The sequence below is a fragment of the Bubalus bubalis genome, chromosome X (genome assembly GCF_019923935.1).
Source record: "Bubalus bubalis isolate 160015118507 breed Murrah chromosome X, NDDB_SH_1, whole genome shotgun sequence".
NCBI classification, from domain to species: Eukaryota; Metazoa; Chordata; class Mammalia; order Artiodactyla; family Bovidae; genus Bubalus; species Bubalus bubalis.
The window spans coordinates 64,722,579-64,747,253 of NC_059181.1; the positions used below are offsets into that span (position 1 = coordinate 64,722,579).

The 24,675-nt window shown below is 37.2% G+C and overlaps 1 protein-coding gene, 1 non-coding gene and 1 pseudogene across 6 annotated transcripts in view; 1 reads left to right on the top strand and 2 right to left on the bottom strand.

The window, feature by feature from the left end:
• Positions 1-24,675, bottom strand: part of PHKA1 (phosphorylase kinase regulatory subunit alpha 1) — a 169,186-nt gene that overhangs the window by 46,039 nt on the left and 98,472 nt on the right. For all 5 annotated transcript variants that reach the window (XM_025277104.2, XM_025277103.2, XM_025277102.2 and 2 more), the window contains exons 17-18: positions 3,217-3,295; positions 1,133-1,299 (exon numbers count right to left, since the gene is read on the bottom strand). In XM_025277104.2, coding sequence (XP_025132889.1) covers positions 1,133-1,299; positions 3,217-3,295 — 246 coding nt within the window. The remainder of the gene's footprint in view (positions 1-1,132; positions 1,300-3,216; positions 3,296-24,675) is intronic.
• LOC112582319 lies at positions 12,791-14,220 on the bottom strand (annotated as a pseudogene).
• LOC112582440 lies at positions 14,543-14,649 on the top strand. The gene has a single exon (XR_003106970.1). It is a non-coding gene; the product is annotated as a U6 spliceosomal RNA (small nuclear RNA).

The following is a 24,675-nucleotide window of genomic DNA, read 5'->3' on the forward strand; positions in this document are numbered from 1 at the left end:
CTACCTATGGAATAGCAAACAACATCAGTATATGATCAAAATAATGATTTTCAAAATATTTGGTTTTCAAAATATCTCAGCTTATGCCAAGATAGATATCATGACTTTGGATATTACTGATAACATGAAATAACCTTGTATTTAATGTACTCTTCAAACAAAGAAATTCATACTATTTTAGATCTTATGAAAACAGTGAATTAAATGGTACTTAGGTGAGTATATACTGAACCCAATGAGAAAACAGTCCTTCTGACTGCTAGTGTGCTGGTTTATTGTATATAAGATTATGCTTGCTAGCTCATTGAGGAAAGCTAATTTATTTATTTTTTTCTTCTTTCCAACATACCACTATTAAGATAAAGAAATTGGCTGCCTTAACATACAGGTTAACAGGCAAATACCCAGACAAAGAAAGTAGGCAGACCATGTTTTACATAATTAAAACAATAATTCATTCCCATCAGCCCTTTCTCTCTTTGGGATTCAAATAATGTAATGCTTGCCCTGCCTAGGTCAGCATTTTAATACTTAAAGAGTGTTTTTCAGGCATTTTAAATTTATCCCCTCACGATACTATCTCACTATATCATCTTTGTATGCCTAGAAGCCAATTATATTTTATTCTGCTTTATTTGTCTAGTTTGTAATATGAAAGCTATAGGCATACAAAATCAGTTTTTTCAAACTATAGAGACCTTCCCAGAGTTTCTGATGTGTCCCTGTAATATTCTATATAACCCTAATGGAATTTCATATTTTTGTGCTTTTTAATGTCAAAAAGCAGTATGTACATGTCTAGTTTTCCTACTATATACTTGATTAAATATCTCTCATTCACCACTGCTTCCATCTATTTTTAAAGCACCAGTCATTTTATGTACCTGGGATAGAAGCCTCTCCTAACCTTAATAAGGGATAGTCCAACTCTATACTCCACAATCACCACAGGGATATTAGACCAGAAACCAAAGGTAAGTAGAAGTATGAAAAGTGAAGCCAGACAATAGTAGAAATCTAGGTGTATTAAACGGGAATGAGACTGCTGGCAGTGAGAAATATTAAGGAGGATGCTCAGTACTACTTTGTGTTCTTGTCCAGCAAAGCCAGTGAGTTTATGAAGCCTCCTTACCATTACGGGATAAACCATAGCCATTAATCCAGTCACCAGATTCCAGCTCATTATCATAGTCATCATAATCTTCACTGTACAGTTTACCCTCAGGTCCAGGATCCATGAAGCTCAAATGTGTGCAACAAGATGTTGTCAAAAACTCTGACAATTTACCTGTTTGAATCCTGAAAAGAGGGTAAATAAAACACAGAAAATCAGAGGAAATTCTTTTTAAAACAACACAGTTTAGCAGGAAAAAAAAGATACCTGAAATGTTTTGTTGGGGGATTACTAACGTTTATACATTAGTACAAATTTTTTAAAGTGAAAATTTACAGCCCTCCTAGACATTGTGTAGTATAGGTTAGGGTACCATGTTAATAAAGACTACAATTATGGGTTCACAATCCACCAGCAGATCAGTTTTTCTGTCTTACACTGCCACACACTATGTTGTTAACTATGCCGAACATGTGGCAAAAATTTCCATTAGCTGCAAGATAAGCTAGGACAGAATGAAGATAAATCATCTCAAATTTGTCATATCATTTCAAAAAATACTCAAAAAGACCATTTTGAAAAGAAAAAACAGTATCTGACAATTTTAAGAATTATAGTAGATTGTAAATTATATTCTTCCCTACTTATAAAGCCAATTGCAAAACTCAAACCCAAAGGGAAACCCAATAGTACTGATTTTTAAAAGAAGTCCAACTTGAGGGGGCTCCCAATGACCAAATCTTATTATGAACACTGAAATAAACAATGGAATGGAGCATGACATAAGAATAAAATAAGAATCTATGACTATGCTGACAATAAAGCTACAAAATAAATGGGGTATGGGAAGCTTTTAAAAAAATTTTATGTTTTACAGAAAGATTCCAACTAGTACATGTACAAAGAATGCTAGAAACACAGAATTTTACAACCACATTTTACAAAACACAGTCATTTTACAACCACATTAATAATAACTGATTCATCAAAGGAAGCTAAAGCCATTTAGTCAAAGACTGTTAGAGAAAGGATAATGGAGTCTTGAGTAGAAGATTATGAAGAATATGGAGAGAAGCACTCTCCTTATGGAAGGGCTGGCAAACAATAGACACATCAGTTGTGAGGTCACCAATGAGTAAACCCAGACAAAGGAAAGTGACTCAAGATACCATTTTAACCAAATCGAGAGGCATTCTGCAAAATAACTGACCTTTCTTCAAAACTACAGTGAAAATTGTCATGAAATATTAATGAAAGGCTGAGGGATTGTTCTAGATTAAAAGACATCAAAGAGATATAATAACTAAAATACAGTGAGTGACTTTTTATTGGATCTGGAGCAGGAACAAAGCTATGGGAAAACATTATTGAGACAACTGGGTAATTTTGAATATGAACTCTGTAATAGATTCATATCAACATTAAAATTTCTGAGTGTGCTGATTATATTGTAGTCATTTATGAGAATGCCCTCTTTCTTAGAAGACAGAGACAAGTATTTAGGGTTGAAGAGTCATGATACCTCCAATTCTCACACACTTTAGCAAAAAAAGTGTGTGTGTGCACATATGTATGTGTGAGACAGGGAGAAGGATAAGGAACAAGGGAGTAAGGGACGGAGCGTAGGAAGGAAGGGAGAGAGACAGCACACAAATGGGACAGATGTTAATAACAGGTGAGTTGAGGGAGGGTAAATAGTATTCAATAAGATTCTTGCACATCTGTGTCTACTTAAAATTTTTCAAAATAAAAACTTAGGGGAAAAAAAAAAGAAAAACAGTCAGAATTGAATAGTCCAACAACCTTCTTTTCTCCCTCCTTCCTTCCATTCCTTCCTTTCATTCTTCCTTCCTTCCTTCCAGAGTAAGTTTCCTGACCCGCTGAATTTATGGGGTATAGGCAAGGAACAGGGTGAGGAAAAATTCCAACTCTTCTCTGCAATATTAAATTCCTTGATTCAATCTATCAAATACCAGGCCTTCAGAATACGATGGGTACATGTTGTTAAAAGACACAGAGAAAGGCATCACCAGTTTACCATTACTATACCCAGCATCCAAACTTCATTACATTTCACTAAAGAGTGCATAGAGGTCACATACCTTGCCCCACCAAAATATCCATCCTGCAATTTTCGGAGTGCTGCCAGGATACTTGAATTCAAGCTGGTTCCATCTTCATCTTAAAGAGAATTTTAAAACAATCTTTGTGGTTTTAACTTTGAAATAAAGGAAATCCTTCAATTATTTCAAACCAACTTTCTGGTGGTAATGGTACAAATGAGACAATCCTCACTGACCATTCTCTATTTCAACAATTCATCTGAGAGCCAATAAAGCTGCAGAATGGGAAATGGTAAAGGATGATGACCAAGAGATGAGACTTCCTCAAAAAAGATAGTATTTTATTTATTATAAGTACTTAGCACATTGCCTGATTGCAGAGCATGGAATGACTACTGAACACTGACAAGAATAACAGCAACAATTTGTTGAATGTTATGTGCCAAGTACTGCGCTGAGCATTTTATATATTATCTCATCCAATGAGCCTTGGTTTTTGTGTGTGTATGTGTGTAGGCATAAAAAATATTTAGAAGGCTAACAATTATCTGATTTTATGTGAAGGGGATTATACTACACATATTCTTTTGTGATCCAATTTTTCTAACTTATTCTTTGTAAAAGCTAAAAATGATTCCATAAGAGACACTTAGACTGTTGTATTATAAGCAACACTGTAATGCAATTTTTCTATTATTTCCTTAGGATAAACTCTTACAAGTAGAACTGTTAGAACAAAGGAAACACAAAAACTTTTATAGATTGCCAAATTACACAATAAAAAAGTTGTGCCAATATTGCCACCATCAGTATATAAAGTATCCCCACATCTATAACAATAATGGCATTGATAATCTTTTTAATTCTTGCTTATCTGATACATTAAAATGACATTGTTTCATTTTTATTACTAGTAAGATTGAGCATGTTTTCATATATATACTGGCCATTTGTATTTCTTTTATGAATAGCTGTGCATGTTCTCTTCCCTTTTTTTTGCTATTTGGAAACTTAAAAAAAATTTATTTATTTTTTTAATTTGTGGAAAATTGCTTTACAATTCTGTGTTGGTTTCTGCCATACAACAATACAAATCAGTTATAATTATATATATATATATATATCCCTTCCCTTCTGAGCCTGCTTCTCCTCCCCCCACCCCACCCCTCTAGGTCATCACAGAGTGCCAGGCTGGGCTCCCTGGGTTATATAGCAACTTCCCACTTGCTATCTGTTTTACACATGGTAGTGTGTATATGTCAATGCTACTTTCTCAATTTGTCCCACCTTCACCTTCTCCCACTGTGTCCACATGTCCATTCTCGACTAGGTTCCTCAGTACCATTTTTCTATATTCCATATATAGGTGATAATATATGATGCTTGTTTTTCTCTTTCTGACTTACTTCACTCTGTATAAGAGGCTTAAGGTTCATCCACTTCACTACAACTGACTCAAATTTGTTCCTTTCTATGGCTGATTAATATTCCATAGTATAAATGTATCACAACTTCTTTATCCATTCATCTATCAATGGACATCTAGGTTGCTTCCATGTCTTGGCTATTGTAAATAGTGCTGCAATGAACATTGGGGTGGGTACATGAGCCTTTTAGAATTGTGGTTTTCTCAGGGTATATGCCCAGTAGTGGGATTGCTGGGTCATATGGTAGATTTATCCCTATTTTAAAAAACCAATACAATATTGTAAAGTAATTAACCTCCAATTAAAATAAATAAATTTATATTAAAAAAAATGAATCTCTATATTGTTTGCCATAATGACTGTATCCGTTTACATTTGAGGGTTCCCTTTTCTCCACATCCTCTCTAGCATTTATCGTTTGTAGATTTTTGATGATGGCCATTCTGACTGGTGTGAGGTGATAGCTCATTGTAGTTTTGATTTGCATTTCTCTAATAATGAGCAATGTTGAGCATCTATTCATGTGTTTGTTAGTCATCTGTATGTCTTCTTCAGAGAAATGTCTGTTTAGGTCCTCTGCTCATTTTTTGACTGTGTTGTTTGTTTTTCTGATATTGAGCTGTATGTGCTGTTTATATATTTTAGAGATTAACTCTTTGTCAGTTGCTTCATTTCCAGTTATTTTCTCCCATTCTGAGAGTTATCCTTTCATCTTGTTCATAGTATCCTTTTCTGTTCAAAATCTTTTAAGTTTAATTAGGTCCCATTTGTTCATTTTGGTTTTTATTTCCATTAATCTAGGAGGTAGGTCAGAGAGAATCTTGCTGTGATTTATGTCAAAGGATGTACTACCTATGTTTTCCTCTGAGAGCTTTATAGTTTCTGGCCTTACATTTAAGTCTTTAATCCATTTTGAGTTTATTTTTGTATATGGTGTTAGGAAGTGTTCTAATTTTATTCTTTTACCTGTCGATGTCCAGTTTTCCCAATACCAATGATTAAAGAGACTGTCTTTTCTCCATCGTATATTCTTGCCTCCTTTGAGTACTCTTGCCTGGAAAATCCCATGGGCGGAGGAGCCTGGTGGGCTGCAGTCCATGGGGTTGCTAAGAGTTGGTCAAGACTGAGAGACTTCAATTTCACTTTTCATTTTCTTGCATTGGAGAAGGAAATGGCAACTCACTCCAGTGTTCTTGCCTGGAGAATCCCAGGGACGGTGGAGCCTGGGGGGCTGCCGTCTATGGGGTCACACAGAGTCGGACACGACTGAAGTGACTTAGCATAGCATAGCATAGGTGTTTGGGTTTATCTCTGGGCTGTCTAGCTTGTTCCATTGGTCTATAGTTCTGTTTTTGTGCAAGTACATACATATTGTCTTGATGAGTGTAGCTTTGTAGTATAGTCTGAAGTCAGGAATGTTGATTTCTCCAGCTCCATTTTTCTTTCTCAAGATTGCTTAGGCTCTTCAGGGTCTTCTGTGTTTCCATACAAACTGTGAAATTTTTTTGGTTCTAGTTCTGTGAAAAATGCCATGGTAATTTGATAGGGATTGCATTGAATCTGTGGATTGCTTTGGTAAGTATAGTCATTTTGAGAATATTGATTCTTCCAATCCAAGAACATGATATATCTCACCATCTGTTTGTGTCATCTTTGATTTCTTTCATCAGTGTCTTATAGTGTGCTGCATACAGGTCTTTTGTCTGCTTAGGTAGGTTTATTGGTAGGTATTTTATTCTTTTTGTTGCAGTGGTGAATTCAATTGTTTCCTTAATTTCTCTTTCCCATTTTTCATTGTTAGTGCATAGGAATGCAAGGACTTTCTGTGTATTAATTTTATATCTTGTAACTACTAAATTCATTGATTAGCTCTAGTAGTTTTGGGTGGTGTTTTTAGGGTTTTCTGTGTATACAAACAGTGCATCTGCAAACAGTGAGGGTTTTACTTCTTTTTCAACCTGGATTCCTTTTATTTCTTTTTCTTCTCTGATTGCCATGGCTATGACTTCCAAAACCATGTTGAATAATAGTGGTAAGAGTGGGTACCCTTGTTTGTTCCTGATTTTAGAGGAAATGCTTCTTTCATTTTTTTGCCACCGAGAACAGTGCTTGCTGTGTGTTTGTCATATACGGACTTTATCATGCTGAGGTAGGCTCCTTCTGTGCCAATTTTCTAGAGAGTTTTTTAAAAAATCATAAATGGGTGTTGTATTTTATTGAAAGCATTCTCTGCACCGAGATGATCATATGTTTTTATCTTTTACTTTGTTAACATGGTATATCACATTGATTGATTTGCATATATGGAAGAACCCTTGTATCCCTGGGATAAATCCCACTTGATCATGGTGTACAATTCTTTTCATGTGTTCTTGGATTCTGTTTGTAGAACTATACTGAGGATTTTTGCATCTATGTTCATTAGTGATATTGGCTTGTAATTTTCCTTTTTTGTGGAATCTTTGTCTGGTTTTGGTATTAGCGTGAGGGTGGCCTTGTAGAATGAGTTTGGGAGTTTCCCTCCCTGAGCAGGTTTTTGGAACAGTTTGAGCAGGATAGGTGTTAGTTCTTCTCTGAACTTCTGGTAGAATTTTCCTGTGAAGACATCTGGCTCTAGGCTTTTATTTGTTGAAGATTTTGATCCCAGTTTCAATTTCAATGCTTGTGATTGGCCTGTTCATATTTTCTACCTCTTCCTGGTTCAGTCGTCAAAGGCTGTACTTCTCTAAGAATTTGTCCATTTCTTCCAGGTTGCCTGTTTTGTTTGCATATAGTTGTTCATAGTAGTTTCTTATGATCCTTTGTATTTCTGTGTTACCTGTTGTAGCTTCTCCTTTTTCATTTCTAATTTTATTGATTTGAGTTTTCTCCCCATTTTTCTTGATGAGTCAGGCTAATAGATTGTAAATTTTGTTTATCTTCTCAAAGAACCAGCTTTTAGTTTTATTGGTCTTTGCTATTGCATTTTTCATTTCTTTTTCATTTATTTCTGCTCTGATCTTTATGATTTTTTTTTCTTCTACTAACTTTGGGGTTTGTTTGTTCTTTTCCTAACTGCTTTAGGTGTACAGGTAGATTATTTGATGTTACTTTGTTTTTATCATGTAGGCTTGTATTGCTATAAACTTACCTTTTACTGCTTTTACTGCATCCCACAGGTTTTAAGTTGTAATGTTTTCATTGTCTTTTAGTTCTAGGCATTTTTTGATTTCCTCTTTGGTTTCTTCATTGACCTCTTGGCTATTTAGAAGCATATTGCTTAGCCTTCATGTGTTTGTATTACATTTTCCCCTCCCCCTTGTAATTGATATCTAATCTTATAGCATTGTGGTGAGAAAAAATGCATGATACAATTTTCTTAAATTTACCAAGGCTTGATTTGTAACCCAAGATGTGATCTATCCCAGAGAGTATTCCAAATGCACTTGAGAAAAATGTATATTCTGCCATTTTTAGATGGAATGTCCATAGATATCAATTACATCTATCTTGTTCAATGTGTCATTTAAAGCTTGCATTTCCTTATTAATTTTCTGTCTTGATGATATGTCCATTGGTGTGAGTGGGGTGTTAAAGTCCCCCACTATTATTGTGTTAATGTTGATTTCCCCTTTTTTTTTTTTGATTTTTTTTTTGATTTCCCCTTTTATAGTTGTTAGCATTTGCCGTATGTATCAAGGTGCTCTTATGCTTGGTTCATATATATTTGTAATTGTTGTATCTTATTCTTGGATTGATCCCTTGATCATTATATAGTGTCCTTCCTCATTTCTTGTAATGGTCTTTATTTTAAAGTCTATTTAATCTGATATGAGTAATGCTACTGTTGCTTTGATTTCCATTTGCATGGAGTATCTTTTTCCAACCCCTCACTTTCAGTCTGTACGTGCCTTTGGGGTCTGAAGTGGGTCTCTTAGACAACATACATAGGGGTCTTGCTTTTGTATCCATTCAGTCAACCTGTATCTTTTGTTGCAGCATTTAATCTATTTAAATTTAAGGTAATTATTGATATGTATGATCCTATTACCATTTTATTAATTGTTTTGGGTTTGATTTTGTAGGTCTTTTCTTTCTTTTGTGTTTCCTGTCTAGAGAAGTTCCTTTAGTATTTGTTGTAGAGCTGGTTTAGTGCTGGTCAATATTCTCTTAACTTTTATCTGTTAAGTTTTTCATTTCTTCATCAAATATGAATGAGATTCTTGCTGGGTAGGCTAACCTTGGTTGTAGATTTTTTCCTTTCATCATTTTAAGTATATACTGCCACTCCCTCTGGCCTGTAGAGTTTCTGCTGAAAGATTGTTAACCTTATGGGGATCCCCTTGTATATTACTTGTTGCTTTTCTGTTGCTCCTTTATATATTTTCTTTGTGTTTGATTTTATTAGTTTGGTTAATATGTGTTTTGGTATGATTCTTTTTGGGTTTATCCTATATGGGACTCTCTGGGTTTCCTGGACTTGGGTGGCTATGTCCTTTCTCATGCTAGGGAAGTTTCCAACTATAATCTAATCTCCTCAAATATTTTCTCATATCCTTTCTTTTTCTCTTCTTCTTCTGGGGCCCCTATAATTTGGATGTTGGTGTGCTTAATGTCCAAGAGGTTTCTGAGATTGTCCCCATTTCTTTTCATTCTTCTTTCTGTATTCTGTTCTATTTCAGTTATTTCCACGATTCTATATTCCAACTTACTTATTCTTCTTCTGCTTCAGTTATTCTGCTATTGGTTCCCTCTAGTTATTTTTTATTTCAGTTATTATGTTGTTAATGGTTGATTCTCTGTTCTTTATTTCTTCTACGCTTTTGCTAAATGTTTCTTGTATCTTCTCAATTCATGCCTCCATTCTATTTATCTGTGCTTCCATTTTATTTCTGAAGTTTTGAGTCATCTGTACTATCATTACTATGAATTCTTTTCCAGGTAGACTGCCTATTTTCTCTTCATTTGTTTGATTTGATGTTCCTTGATCTGCTGCATGTTTCTCTGTCTTTTCATTGTGTTTAATTTTCTGTGTTTGAGGTCTCCTTTATATAGGCTGCAAGATCATAGTTCCTCCTACTTGTGGAGTCTGCTCCTATTGTGTGGGTTTGGACCAGTGCTTTGTGAAGGTTTCTTGGAGTGGGGGGACTGGTTCCTGTGTTCTGGTGGGTAGAGCTTGATGTTGTCCCTGTAAAGGGCAGTTTTGTGCCCAGTGATGTGTTATGGGACTTGGTATGACTTTGGGCAACCTGTCTGCTAATGGGTAGGGTTGTATTCTTGTTTTGCTAGTTGTTTGGTGTGGGGTGTCTGGTGCTGGAGCTTGCTGGCCTTTGGGTGGGGCCAGATCTTAGTGTCGTGATGCAGGCCTTTGGGAGAGCTTTCACTGATTAGTATTCTATGGGGTTGGGAGTTCTCTGGTGGCCCAATGTCCTGGACTTGGGTCTCCTGTCTCAGAAATTCAGACCCGACCCCTTGCTGGAGCAGCAAGACTTCACAAGCCACAGAACACAGAAGGGATAAAGAAAGAAAGAAATAGCAGAAAAAATAAAACCAACCTACAAACAAAAAAGAACAGATAGACAAAACCCCAACACAAATGGTAAAAGCAACATTAATCAGACAGGAACACACAAATAAACTCACAAACTCACACTCACAAAAAGAAAATAAACAAAAGAGTAAAGAGAGGAACCAAAAAATAAGACAGCAATCAAACCAATAAATGAATCCATAAAAGAAAACAAAGACTAAAAACTAGAGTAGCAAAAATGCAAAACCAAAAACATGGAAAAAACACAATATAATGAAAAGATGTAGAAATAAGAGGAAAATAAAATAAAATGAATTAAAAAAAACATTAAAAAAGCAAAAAGTAAGTAAAAAATAGAAAGTAAAGGATTAATAAAAAGAAACAATGATAGAACTAATGAAAAAATATATATCATACATACATGTAGAGAGAGAGATAGTAAGAAGAACGTTATTCTGTGATGTCAGTTGTCCTTATCACCCAATGGGCTCCAGTCTATCTGCCTACTCAGGAAATCCTTCAGTATTTCTAGGAAGGTCTCTGGATCTGCAGCGGGCACTGTGGGGTCAGCTCCTACTTAGATCTGGCCTTATTCTAGCTTGTTCTTGCTTCCAAAGTCCCCAAAAGCCCACAGTCTCAACTTAATTGCAGAGATTTAATTCACTGCACCTGCTGCTGCAGGAATGAATTCCTTCCTCTTCTTTGGTCACATAGTCCCTGATGCTCTGCTTTGGTTTTGGCCCTGCCTTTGCTTGTAGGCCACCCCCCAGAGTCTTTCCTACCCAGAAAAGATAGGGCAAAGGCCCTAGTTTATTAAAGCTCACTTGTTCAGTCAGGCTGCGGGGAGAGAGGGGTATGGCAACCACAATTGGGATGAACAGGGAATGCCTGTGGTGGTAGAGATCTGCTGGATGTTGCTACATTCTGAGGAGGTCATGTGCTCCCCCAGCAGAACTGGCCCCAGGCTGTGGGTCCCTAGGAAGAGCCAAGCTGCATAGGCTCCCAGGAAGTTGTGGGTAGTGACCTGTGCCTGTTCTTAGCTTGGCAGCTGATGCAGCAGCCATCATGCCTACCTTTGGGGTCACAGACACCAGCCCTGTCTTGCCCCTCACCTCTGGCACTCATGCCAGCCATGGCAGTGGCAGGTCTGTAGGCGTGGCCCACCTCTGAGGTCTCAGATTGCAGCTGGCTCGTCCCACCTATGGCACTCATGAAGGCTGGGTCCTGTAGTCTGGGAGCTTGTGGAATTAGAGGGTCTGTGGAGTTAAAGGGTCCTGCAACAGTGATCAAGTCTTGCATCTTTGCCAGACCCAGGCTTTTCACTGGACTCATTCAGCTGTGTCATACTAGCCACCTCAGAGCATCTTCATGGCAGTCAACCTCAGTCCTCTCCCTTGGGGTCTGACTCCTGAAGCCTGAGCCTCAGCACCCAGCCCTCAGTTGCTGCGGTGGGCATGCAAACAACTTCTTGGCTGGGAAGTGCTGGCCGGCACTGATCTCTGTGCCAAATTCTCTCTGTTTTGTCTTCCATGAACTTGTTTGTGTGCTCTCTGTGCTCTCCTCTGAGCACAGAGGTTCTGAGGTTCTGCCGCTCCCCCTGACCCCGCCCATGAAGGGGTTTCTGAATGTGAGAAACTTTTCCTCCTTCACAGCTCCCTCCCCGAGGTGCAGGACCTGTCCAATTTTCTTTGTCTCTTTATTTTCCTATTGCCTTTTTCCTGTTACTTTATGTGGAGTCTAGCTTGCCTTTTTGGAAGTCTGAGGTCTTCCACCAGGCTTCAGCAGGTGTTCTATAGGTGTTCCAGATGTAGATATATTGTTAATGTATTTGTGGGGAGGAAGATGATCTCCATGTCTTCAGTTCAGTTGCTCAGTCGTGTCCGACTCTTTGCGACCCCATGAACTGCAGCATGCCAGGCCTCCCTGTCCATCACCAACTCCCGGAGTCTACCCAAACCCATGTCCATCGAGTCGGTGATGCCATCCAACCATCTCATCCTCTGTCGTCCCCTTCTCCTCCTGCCCTCAATTTTTCCCTGCATCAGGGTCTTTTCAAATGAGTCAGCTCTTCACATCAGGTGGCCAAAGCATTGGAGTTTCAGCTTCCGCATCAGTCCTTCCAATGAACACCAGGATTGATCTCCTTTAGGATGGACTGGTTGGACCTCCTTGCAGTCCAAAGGACTCTCAAGAGTCTTCTCCAACACCACAGTTCAAAAGCATCAATTCTTCGGTGCTCAGCTTTCTTTATAGTCCAACTCTCACATCCATACATGACTACTGGAAATACCATAGCCTTGACTAGACGGACCTTTGTTGGCAAAGTAACGTCTCTGCTTTTTAATATGCTGTCTAGGTTGGTCAGAACTTTCCTTCCGAGGAGTAAGTGTCTTAATTTCATGGCTGCAGTCACCATCTGCAGTGATTTTGGAGCACAGAAAAATAAAGTCAGCCACTGTTTCCACTGTTTCCCCATCTATTTGTCATGAAGTGATGGGACCTAATGTCATGATCTTAGTTTTCTGAATGTTGAGTTTTAAGCCAACTTTGTCACTCTCCTCTTTCACTTTCATCAAGAGGCTCTTTAGTTCTTCTTCACTTTCTGCCATAAGGGTGGTGTCATCTGCATATCTGAGGTTATCGATATTTCTCCCGGCAATCTTGATTCCAGCTTATGCTTCTTCCAGCCCAGCGTTTCTCATGATGTACTCTGCATATAAGTTAAATAAGCAGGGTGACAATATACAGCCTTGACGTACTCCTTTTCCTATTTGGAACCAGTCTGTTGTTCCATGTCCATGTCTTACTCTTCTGATATCTTCACCCTCTCTTCTCGAAAACATTATTTGACAAATAATGGTTAGTTCTCATCCATATAAACTGTTTGTAGATTTTTGAAAGTGGTGACAGATACATAGGTAATCAATGCATAGAAGTTATTTGGTGAATCTTCATTGCATTTTCTGGACAAGTGCACATGGATATGATACTGGACATTCCTTATTCCTCTGGTCGAGACAGCTTTGTTGAGCCTGGTGTCAATGCCTACATCTGGAGTTCCCATCTCCTTCATGGCAAATTTCCAGGTTTCTTTGAATGCCTGAGGAGCATGCTTCTTGAAATACACTCCATGAATATGCTAGTGAATGCGGATAGTGTATTCTCTGTTCACCACCATTTAATGGTGGATTGTCCCTTCTTCTCACCACCCTTCTTTGCAGGAGCCATTCTTCTGGGCTTGGGTTGGGAAGCTCTTTTCCTATGTTTTAAATAATCTTTCCTTTTTCTCAGTTGATGTTCAAGGGCTGTTTATGCTTTGTGATTATTACCCTTTTGTCCATCATATGAATGGCAAATACTTCACCTACTTTATTATTTGTCTTTCAACCTCAACCACACTTCAGTTTTGTATAAAATGTTTAGAAAAAAAGATTTATATTTTCATGTTTTAAAATTTGTCAGTTTTTCCTTTTTGTGTCTTGCAAAGCATAGCCTTCTTCAGTCCAAAAATCTCAAAAACATTCTACCATACTTTCTCCTAATACCTTTATAGTTTTTTCTTGTTGCTTAGCTTTTTAATCTAGTAAGAACTCAATTTTGGATAAAATGTAATGTACAAGGCTAATTGAATGGTTTTCTCAAATGTATTTATTTATATTTTTGCCTCTATTTGGATTGCTATCTTCATTATTATTGTAATGCCAATGGATATATTTTCTCTCATTATTTTTAGTTTTTTAAAGATGCAGTTATTCTTGTATACTTTCTCTTCCACATGCAATATAGATTCAACCTGTTCATAAAAATTTGTCTCTTTATTTTAATTTGGAATTCACTGAACTGACAGAGTAATTAGTTAATTAATTTTTTGGGTGCTGTTAGAAAAAAATTTTTTTAATTGGAAGATAATTGTTTTACAATGTTGTGGATTAATTTAATAAGAATTGACATCTTCTAAAAAAAGAATAGATATCTTTTCAATATTAACTATTTCCATCTAGCAACATGGTATGTCTCACTAGTAATTAAAATCTTCTTTTATGCTTTTCACTAGCTTTATAATTTTTTTACATAATTTTATGCATATTTCTTATTAAGCTTATTCTTATATTATTTACTTTTCCAGAAAACTTGTCAATTTGTTCTAGATTTATAAAATTGTAGTTGATATTCTTTTATAATTTTTAAAGCCTCTTCCAGTTGTTTCTATACCCCCTGTCTCATTCTTAATATAATTTTACTGTCTATGTTTTTCTCATTATTCTGAAGTCTACTTTATTACATATTAATATGGCCACCTCTAATTTTTTATAATTAATTTTACATGGTATATTTTCCATTATTTTTATTCTAGTCTACCTATATTGTTACATATGAAGTGAATTTCATGGAGACAGCATATATGTGGGTCATTTTAAAATCTACTCTGGTGCTCGCTTCGGCAGCACATATACTAAAATTGGAACGATACAGAGAAGATTAGCATGGCCCCTGCGCAAGGATGACACGCAAATTTGTGAAGTGTTCCATATTTTTGCTGGGCATACACACTGAGGAAACCAGAAGGGAAAGAGACACATGTACCCCAATGTTCATCGCAGCACTGTTTATAATAGCCAGGACATGGAAGCAACCTAGATGCCCATCAGCAGATGAATGGATAAGAAAGCTGTGGTACATATACACAATGGATTATTACTCAGCCATTAAAAAGAATACATTTGAATCAGTTCTAATGAGGTGGATGAAACTGGAGCCTATTATACAGAGTGAAGTAAGCCAGAAAGAAAAACACCAATACAGTATACTAACGCATATATATGGAATTTAGAAAGATGGTAACAATAACCCTGTGTATGAGACAGCAAAAGAGACACTGATGTATAGAACAGTCTTATGGACTCTGTGAGAGAGGGAGAGGGTGGGAAGATTTGGGAGAATGGCATTGAAACATGTAAAATATCATGTATGAAACGAGTTGCCAGTCCAGGTTCAATGCACGATACTGGATGCTTGGGGCTGGTGCACTGGGACGACCCAGAGGGATGGAATGGGGAGGGAGGAGGGAGGAGGGTTCAGGATGGGGAACACATGTATACCTGTGGTGGATTCATTTTGATATTTGGCAAAACTAATACAATTATGTAAAGTTTAAAAATAAAATAAAATTAAAAAAAATTGCTATGAATAAGAAAATGATCTAAAAAAAAAAATAAAATCTACTCTGTCAATCTCAGTCTTTTAATGGGTGTATTCAGGCTATTTACAGTAAATGTAATTATTGATATGTTAGGAATAAGTATGCCATTTTTACTTATTGTTTTTTGTTTGTTTCTCTGTTCTATTTTCTTCTTCCTGCCTTCTAAAACAAAAGAACTTCATTTTGATTTATCTATAGTGTTTTTACCTTATTGCCTTGTATAGACTTCTATTGGGGCTCAGCTGGTAAAGAATCCGCCTGCATTGTGGGAGACCTGGGTTCAATCCTTGGGTTGGGAAGATCCCAGGGATAAGGGAAAGGCTACACAGTCCAGTATTCTGGCCTGGAGAATTCCATGGATGATAGAGTCGGACATGACTGAGCGACTTTCATTTTCACTTTCATAGACTTCTTAGTGGTTACTCTAGGTATTAAATAGTATATAAAAACATCAGTTCAGTTCAGTTGCTCGGTCATGTCTGACTCTTTGTGACCCCATGGACTGCAGCACACCAGGCTTCCCTATTCAACACCAACTCCCAGAGTCTACCCAAACTCATGTCCATTGAGTCGGTGATTCCACTCAACCATCTCATCCTCTGTTGCCCCTTCTCCTCCCACCTTCAGTCATTCCCAGCATAATGGTTTTTTCAAAATAAGTCAGTTCTTCCCATCAGGTGGCCAAAGTATTGGAGTTTCAGCTTCAATATCAGTCTTTCCAATGAATATTCAGGACTGATCTCCTTTAGGATGGACTGGTTGTATCTCCGTGCAGTCCAAGGGACTCTCAAGAGTCTTCTCTAAGACCACAGTTCAAAGCATCAATTCTTCGGCGCTCAGCTTTCTTCACAGTCCAACTCACATCCATACATGACTACTAGAAAAACCAATGCTTTGACTAGATGGACCTTTGTTGGCAAAGTAATGTCTCTGCTTTTTAATATGCTGTCTAGGTTGGTCAGAACTTTTCTTCCAAGGAGCAAGTGTCTTTAAATTTTGTGGCTGCAGTCACCAACTGCAGTGATTTTGGAGCCCTGAAATATAAAGTCTCTCACTGTTTCCCCATCTATTTGCCATGAAGTGATGGGGCCAGATCCCATGATCTTTGTTTTTTGAATGTTGAGTTTTAAGACAGCTTTTTCGTTCTCCTCTTTCACTTTCATCAAGAGGCTCTTTAGAGTCACAGATGTATAGAACAGTCTTTTGGACTCTGTGGGAGAGGGCGAGGGTGGGATGATATGGGAGAATGGCATTGAAACATGTATATTATCGTACGAGAAATGGATCGCCAGTCCAGGTTCAATGCATGAGACAGGGTGCTCGGGAGTGGTGCACTGGGATGACCCAGAGGGATGGGATGGGGAGGGAGGTGGGAGGGCGATTCAGGATGGGGAACACATGTACCCCTGTGGCAGATTCATGTCAATGTATGGCAAAACCACTACAATATTGTAAAGTAATTAGCCTCCAATTAAAATAAATAAATTTATATTAAAAAATTAAACATAAAAAAGAGGGTCTTTAGTTATTCTTCATTTTCGGCCATAAGGGTAGTATTATCTGCATATCTAAGGTTATTGATATTTCTCTTGGCAATCTTGACTCCAGCTTGTGCTTCATCCAGGCAGGCATTTCTCATGATGTACTCTGCATATAAGTTAAATAAGCAGGGTGACAATATACAGCTTTGACATACTCCTTTCCAGATTTGGAACCAGTCTGTTGTTCTATATCCAGTTATAACTGTTGCTTCTTGACCTGCATACAGATTTCTCAGGAGGCAGGTCAGGTGGTCTGGTATTCCCATCTCTTTCAGAATTTTCCACAGTTTGTTGTGATCCACACAGTCAAAGGCTTTGGCATAGTCAATAAAGAAGAAATAGATGTTTTTCTGGAACTCTCTTGCTGTTTCAGTGATCCAACAGATGTTGGCAATTTGATCTCTGATTCCTTTGCCTTTTCTAAATCCAACTTGAACATCTGGAAGTTAACATTCATGTAGTGCTGAAGCCTGGCTTGGAGAATTTTGATCATTACTTTGCTAGCATGTGAGATGAGTGCAATTGTGTTTTGAATATTCTTTGGGATTGGAAAGAAAACTGACCTTTTCCAGTCCTGTGGCCACTGCTGAGTTTTCCAAATTTGCTGTCATATTGACTGCAGCACTTTCACAGCATCATCTTTTAGGATTTGAAATAGCTCAACTGGAATTCCATCACGTCCACTAGTTTTATTCACAGTGATGCTTCCTAAGACCCACCTGACTTTGCCTTCCAGGATGTCTGGCTCTAGGTAAGTGATCACACAATCGTGATTATCTGGGTCATGAAGATCTTTTTTGTATAGTTCTTCTGTGTATTCTTGCCAACTCTTCTTAATATCCTCTGCTAAAAAAAAAAAAAAATATCCTCTGCTTCTGTTAGGTCCATACCATTTCTGTGCTTTATTGTGCCCATTTTTGCATGAAATGTTCCCTTGGTATCTCTAATTTTCTTGAAGAGACCTACAGTCTTTCCCATTCAATTATTTTCCTCTATTTTTTTGCACTGATACTTAGGAAGGCTTTCTTATCTCTCCTTGCTATTCTTTGGAACTCTGCATTCAAATGGGTATATCTTTTCTTTTCTCCTTTGCCTTTCACTTCACTTCTTTTCACAGCTATTTGTAAGGCCTCCTCAGACAACCATTTTTGCCTTTCCATATTTATTTTTCTTGGGGATGCTCTTGATCACTGCCTCCTGTATAATGTCATGAACCTCCATCCACAGTTCTTCAGGTACTCTATCAGATCTAATCCCTTGAATCCATATATCACTTTCACTGTATAATTGTAAGGGATTTGATTTATGTCACACCTGAATGGTCTAGTGGTTTTCCCTACTTTCTTCAATTTAAGTCTGAATTTGGCTATAAGGACTTCATGATCTGAGCCACAGTCAGCTCCCAGTCTTATTTTTGCTGACTGTATAGAGCTTCTGCAGCTCTGGCTGCAAAGAATATAATCAATCTGATTTTGTTATTGACCATCTGCTGATGTCCATGTGTAGAGTCTTTTCTTGTGTTGTTGGAAGAGGATGTTTGCTATGACCAGTGCGTTCTCCTGGCAAAACTCTGTTATCCTTTGTCCTGCTTCATTCTGCACTCCAAGGCCAAATCTGTCTGTTACTCCAGGTATTTCTTGACTTCCTACTTTTGCATTCTAGTACCCTATATTGAAAAGGACATCTTTTGGGGGTGTTAATTCTAGAAGGTCTTGTTGGTCTTCATAAAACTGTTCAATTTCAACTTCTTCAGCATTACTGTTCGGGGCATAGACTTGGATTACTGTGATATTGAATGGTTTGCCTTGGAAACAAACAGAGATCATTCTGTCATTTTTGAGATTGCACCCAAGTACTGCATTTTGAACTCTTTTGTTGACTATGAGGTCTACTCTGTTTCTTCTAAGGGATTCTTGCCCACAGTAGTAGATATAATGGTCATCTGAGTTAAATTCACCCATTCCAGTCCATTTTAGTTCGCTGACTCCTAAAATGTCAATGTTTACTCTTGCCATCTCCTGTTTGACCACTTCGAATGTGCCTTGATTCATGGACCTAACATTCCAGGTTCCTATGCAATATTACTCTTTATCGCATCTGACTTTACTTCCATCACCAGTCACATCCACAACTGGATGTTGTTTTTGCTTTGGCTCCATCTCTTCATTCTTTCTGGAGTTAGTTCTCCACTGATCTCCAGTAGCATATTGAGCACCTACTGACCTGGGGACTTCATCTTTCAGCGTCCTATTTTTTTGCTGTTTCATACTGTTTATATGGTTCTCAGTACAAGAATACTGAAGTAGTTTGCCATTCCCTTCTCCAGTGGACCACATTTTGTCACAAATCTCCACCATGATGATGCGTCCATCTTGGGTGGCCCTACATGGCATGGTTCACAGTTCATTGAGTTAGACAAGGCTTTGGTCCATGTGATCATATTGGTTAGTTTTCTGTGATTGTGGTTTTCATTCAAATATACATTATATATGTGTATACAAGCATAGATTATATATATATATATATATATATATATATCACTATTAGTGTAAACATTTTACTAGTTAAAATGATGTGTAAAAACTTTTTTTCCTTTTCAGTCCCTTACCTCTCCCAATCTATAATATAATTGCATTAGAGCCTGGCACTCTGTGACAATCTAGAGGGGTGGAATGGGGGGGAGGGAAGTTTCAGAGGGAAGGGATACATATATATATATATATATATATATACACATTATTAAACCAGGGAGATATAGATATATATATATATAATTATGACTGATTTGCATTGATGTACAGCAGAGAGCACCACAACACTGTAAACCAATTATCCTTCAAAAAATAAATAAAAAGAAAAGAAGAAATAGAAAAAATATATAATTTCATTGAAGATCTCCTCTACAACTCTGAGAACCACATCAGTGTTATATTTTTTGCTTCAAATGTCAAACATAATTTAGAAAACTGAAGGGGAGAAAATTTATTGTATTTATCTGTATTCTTACTCTTTCCACTGTTCTTTTTCTTGCTTGATGTTCCAATATTTTATCTTGTATTATTTCCTTTTCATTTCAAGAACTTCCTTTAAGCCTTTCTTTTAAAGCAGATCCCCTTCAAACAAATTCATTTAGTTTTGTTTCACCTGAGAGTGTCTATTTTTCCCCTTTATTCTTCAAGTACATTTTTATTGGATACAGAATTCTTAGTTTATAATTCTTTTTCTTTAAGCACTTGAAAATATATTATGTCAGTTCCCTCTGTTCTCCATGGATTTTGGTGAAATCTGCTGTCATTCTAATTGTTTTTTCATATAGGTGAGATATCATTTGTCTTACTGCTTTCCAGTTTATTTCTTTTTCTTTAATTTTCAGGAATTTGATCAGTATGTTTTGGCATCGATTTATTTGAGTTTATACTGTTTGGGACTCTCTCAGCTTTTTGAATTTGCAGGCTTATGCCTTTTGCATTTTTTTCAGCCATATTAGCTGAGATACTTTTTTTTCAGCCTTATATTCATTTTCCTCTCCTTCTGAAACTCGTAACATGAATGTTAGATCTTTCATAATATGAAAGGTCTCTGAGGCTCTGTCACATTTCTTCAGTTTAATTTTACTCTTGTTCACTTCTGTCTTCAAGTTCAATCTACTCATTCTTCTACTGAGCCTATCCAGTGAGCTTTTCATTTCAGTTATAGTTTTCAGTTATAAAACTTTCATTTGGTTCTTTATCTCTTCAATTTCTTTACTGAGCATTTCTATTTCTTTGCTGAGACTTTCTACTTTCAGGTTTAAAGTGTGGTTGCAATTGCTTGGTTGGAGAAGGAAATGGCAACCCACTCTAGTATTCTTGCTTGGAGAATCCCATGGACAGAGAAGCCTGGAGGGTTACAGTCCATAGGGTCGCAAGAGTCAGATATGACTTAGTGACTAACCACCACCACCAATTGCTTGGTAAATTTTTTTATGATGACTGCCTTAAAATCTTTGCCATAATTCTAACATCTTTGTGATCTTGGTATTGGTGTCCGTTGATCATCTTTTCTTGTCGAAGTTGAGATTTTCCTGGGCATTGGTATGAATGATTTTCTATTGTATTCTGGAAGTTTGGGGTATCATCTTATGAGACTCTGGATCTTATTGAATCTTCAGATTCAGCAAGTCTTCTCTGATACTGTGCAGCAGTTAAGGGAGCATTGCCTTGTTACTGCTAGGTGGGTGTGGAAGAGGTTCCTCTACTGTTCAGTAATGATGAAAGTCTAAGCTCCCCACGAGTATGTCTCAAATACAGTGCTTAAGGAGGGAGGTGTGCCTCTTCACAGCTGTGTGAAGGCAATAGTCTAGGTTCTCCACCTAGCCTTGCTGACAGTGATGGGCATGGGGCTGTAGTTTTTTTTTTGGTGTCATTTGGATGGATTAGAACATTTAATTGTCTAGAAGCTTTCTGTCTGGCTAGGCTGCCCTTTTCCTGTTCTTTGGGCTAAAGGGAGAAGGTTTTACCTGGAACTTTTAAAATTTGTACCCATTTGTGTTTCTGGGATGATAACTTCTCCAGCACCCAATCCACAATATATGAGGCAGAAGGAAAGCCCAGGAAATTCACTGTTGTGTCATTTCTTAAGTTCGAAGTCTTCCTTCTTTTTTCCAACTTTCCGAGTCTTCTTATGTCTATATTATAGTAATGTCCTGAATTTTAGCTATACTTAGCAGGAAGAATAGGGAAAAGTGGGTCTATTCCTTTTCATCTGGAAACAGAACTTTTTTTTTTCCAAAGTGAAAATATTCAAGAAAAAGAAAATTTCTAAATATTACTTTGACCAAATCTCAAGTTTTGATAAGTAGTGGTACCATTTTTCATTTTAAAACACTAAATAATTTTAACTTGGATTTCCTCTTTATTTATTTATCTTTTCTTTTTTTTTTTTTTTGGATTTCCTCTTTAATTGAAGAATTATTTGCAAAAATTTTAATTCCTTCAAGGTCAGGTTTTTTAGAAATTATTTTGTTTTAATTAGTTTTATGGCCTATGTCTGGCAAAATCATCTATATTATTTATACTTTAAAAAATAAACATTCTTTGTATATTCTTTTTTTTTTTAATTTTATTTTATTTTTAAACTTTACATAATTGTATTAGTTTTGCCAAATATCAAAATGAATCCGCCACAGGTATACATGTGTGTATATTCTGATTTCTGGATTTCTTTCTGTTTCATATAAACACAGAGTTTGTTAATTTTCTATATCTTTATTTTTGTGTAATTGATCTGTGACATTATGATTCACTTCAGTTCAGTCCAGTCACGCAGTCATGTCCGACTCTTTACAACCCCATGGACCACAGCAAACCAGGCCTCCCTGTCCATCACCAACTCCCAGAGCTTATTCAAACTCATGTCCACTGAGTCAGTGATGCCATCCAACCATCCATCCTTTGTCGTCCCTTTATCCTCCCACCTTCAATCTTTCCCAGCATCAGGGTCTTTTCAAATGAGTCAGTTCTTCCCATCAGGTGGCCAATATATTGGAGTTTCAGGTTCAACATCAGTCCTTCCAATGAATATTCAGGACTGATTTCCCTTAGGATGGACTGGTTGGATCTCCTTGCAGTCCAAGGGACTCTCAAGAGTCTTCTCCAACACCACAGTTCAAAAGCATCAATTCTTCGGCGCTCAGCTTTCTTTATAGTTCAACTCTTGCATCCATACATGACTACTGGAAAAATCATAGCCTTGACTAGATGGACTTTGTTGGCAAAGTAATGTCTCTGCTTTTTAATACACTGTCTAGGTTGGTCATAACTTTTCTTCCAAGGAGTAAGTGTCTTTTAATTTCATGCCTGCAGTCACCATCTGCATTGATTTTGGAGCCCAAGAAAATAGTCTGCCACTGTTGCTACTGTTTCTCCATCTATTTGCCATAAAGTGATGGGACTGGATGCCATGAACTTTGTTTTCTGAATGTTGAGCTTTAAGCCAGCTTTTTCACTCTCCTCTTTCACTTTCATTCTTCTTCGCTTTCTGCCATAAGGGTGGTGTCATCTGCATATCTGAGGTTATTGATATTTCTCCCGGCAATCTTGATTCCAGCTTGTGCTTCATCCAGGCAGGCATTTCTCATGATGTACTCTGAATATAAGTTAAATAAGCATGGTGACAATATACAGTCTTGACATACTCCTTTTCCTATTTGGAACCAGTCTGTTGTTCCATGTCCAGTTCTAACTGTTGCTTCCTGACCTGCACACAGTTTTCTCAAGAGGCAGGTCAGGTGGTCTGGTATTCCCATCTCTTGAAGAGTTTTCCACAGTTTATTGTGATCCACACAGTCAAGGCTTTGACATAGTCAAGAAAGCAGAAATAGATGTTTTTCTGGAACTCTTTTGCTTTTGTGATGATCCAGCTGATGTTGGCAATTTGATCTCTGGTCCCTCTGCCTTTTCTAAAACCAGCTTGAACATCTGGAAGTTCACAGTTCACGTACTGTTGAAGCCTGGCTTGGAGAATTTTGAGCAATGCTTTACTAGCGTGTGAGATGAGTGCAACTGTGAGGTAGTTTGAGCATTCTTTGGCATTGCCTTTCTTTGGGATTGGAATGAAAACTGGCCTTTTCCAGTCCTGTGGCCACTGCTGAATTTTCCAAATTTGCTGGCATATTGAGTGCAGCACTTTCAGAGCATCATCTTTCAGGATTTGAAATACCTCCACTGGAATTCCATCACCTCCACTAGCTTTGTTGGTAGTGACGCTTCCTAAGGCCCACTTGACTTCACATTCCAGGCTGTCTGGCTCTAGGTGAGTGATCACACCATTGTGATTATCTGGGTCCTGAAGATCTTTTTTGTACAGTTCTTCTGTGTATTCTTGCCACCTCTTCTTAATATCTTCTGCTTCTGTTAAGTCCATACCATTTCTGTCCTTTATTGAGCCTATCTTTGCATGAAATGTTCCCTTGGTATCTCTAATTTTCTTAAAGACATCTCTAGTCTTTCCCATTCTATTGTTTTCCTATATTTCTTTGCTTTGATCACTGACGAAAGGTTTCTTATCTCTCCTTGCTATTCTTTGGAACTCTGCATTCAAATGAGTATATCTTTCCTTTTCTCCTTTGCTTTTTACTTTTCTTCTTTACACAGCTATTTGTAATGCCTCCTCAGACAGCCATTTTGCTTTTTTGCATTTCTTTTTCTTGGGGATGGTCTTACTCCCTTTCTCCTGCACAATGTCATGAACCTCCGTCCATAATTCATCAGGCACTCTGTCTATAAGGTCTAATCCTTTAAATCTATTTCTTACTTCCACTGTATAATCATTAGGGATTTGATTTAGGTCACACTGAATGGTCTAGTGGACATTATGATAGAGATATGTTATAGTTTCCCACTATGACTGTACAATGGATTTATCATATTGTCATTAAGTTTTCCTAAATATCAGCTTTATACATTTCACTGATATTCCTCAGTAGATAAAAATTTATAAATGTTCTACTGTTTTCATGTACTATAACTCATCAATATAAAATATCCTTCCTATCCCATTTACTGATTTGCACCCTGAATTCTATTTGCTATTTTTTATATTAATATTGCCATCATTGCTTTCTTTTTGTTAGCATTTACATGATATATTTTTGTCTTCCTTTATTTTCTGTTTTTCCATAAAATTTTATTTTAGGGATAGCTTTTGTCAGCTTTCATAAGTAGCATCTAGCTGGATTTTGCTTTTACTTATCCTAGGAATCTTTGTCTTTAATATGAGGATTTAATTCACATTTTAATGTGATCACTAAATATGTTCATTCCAATTTCACCAGCACAAAAT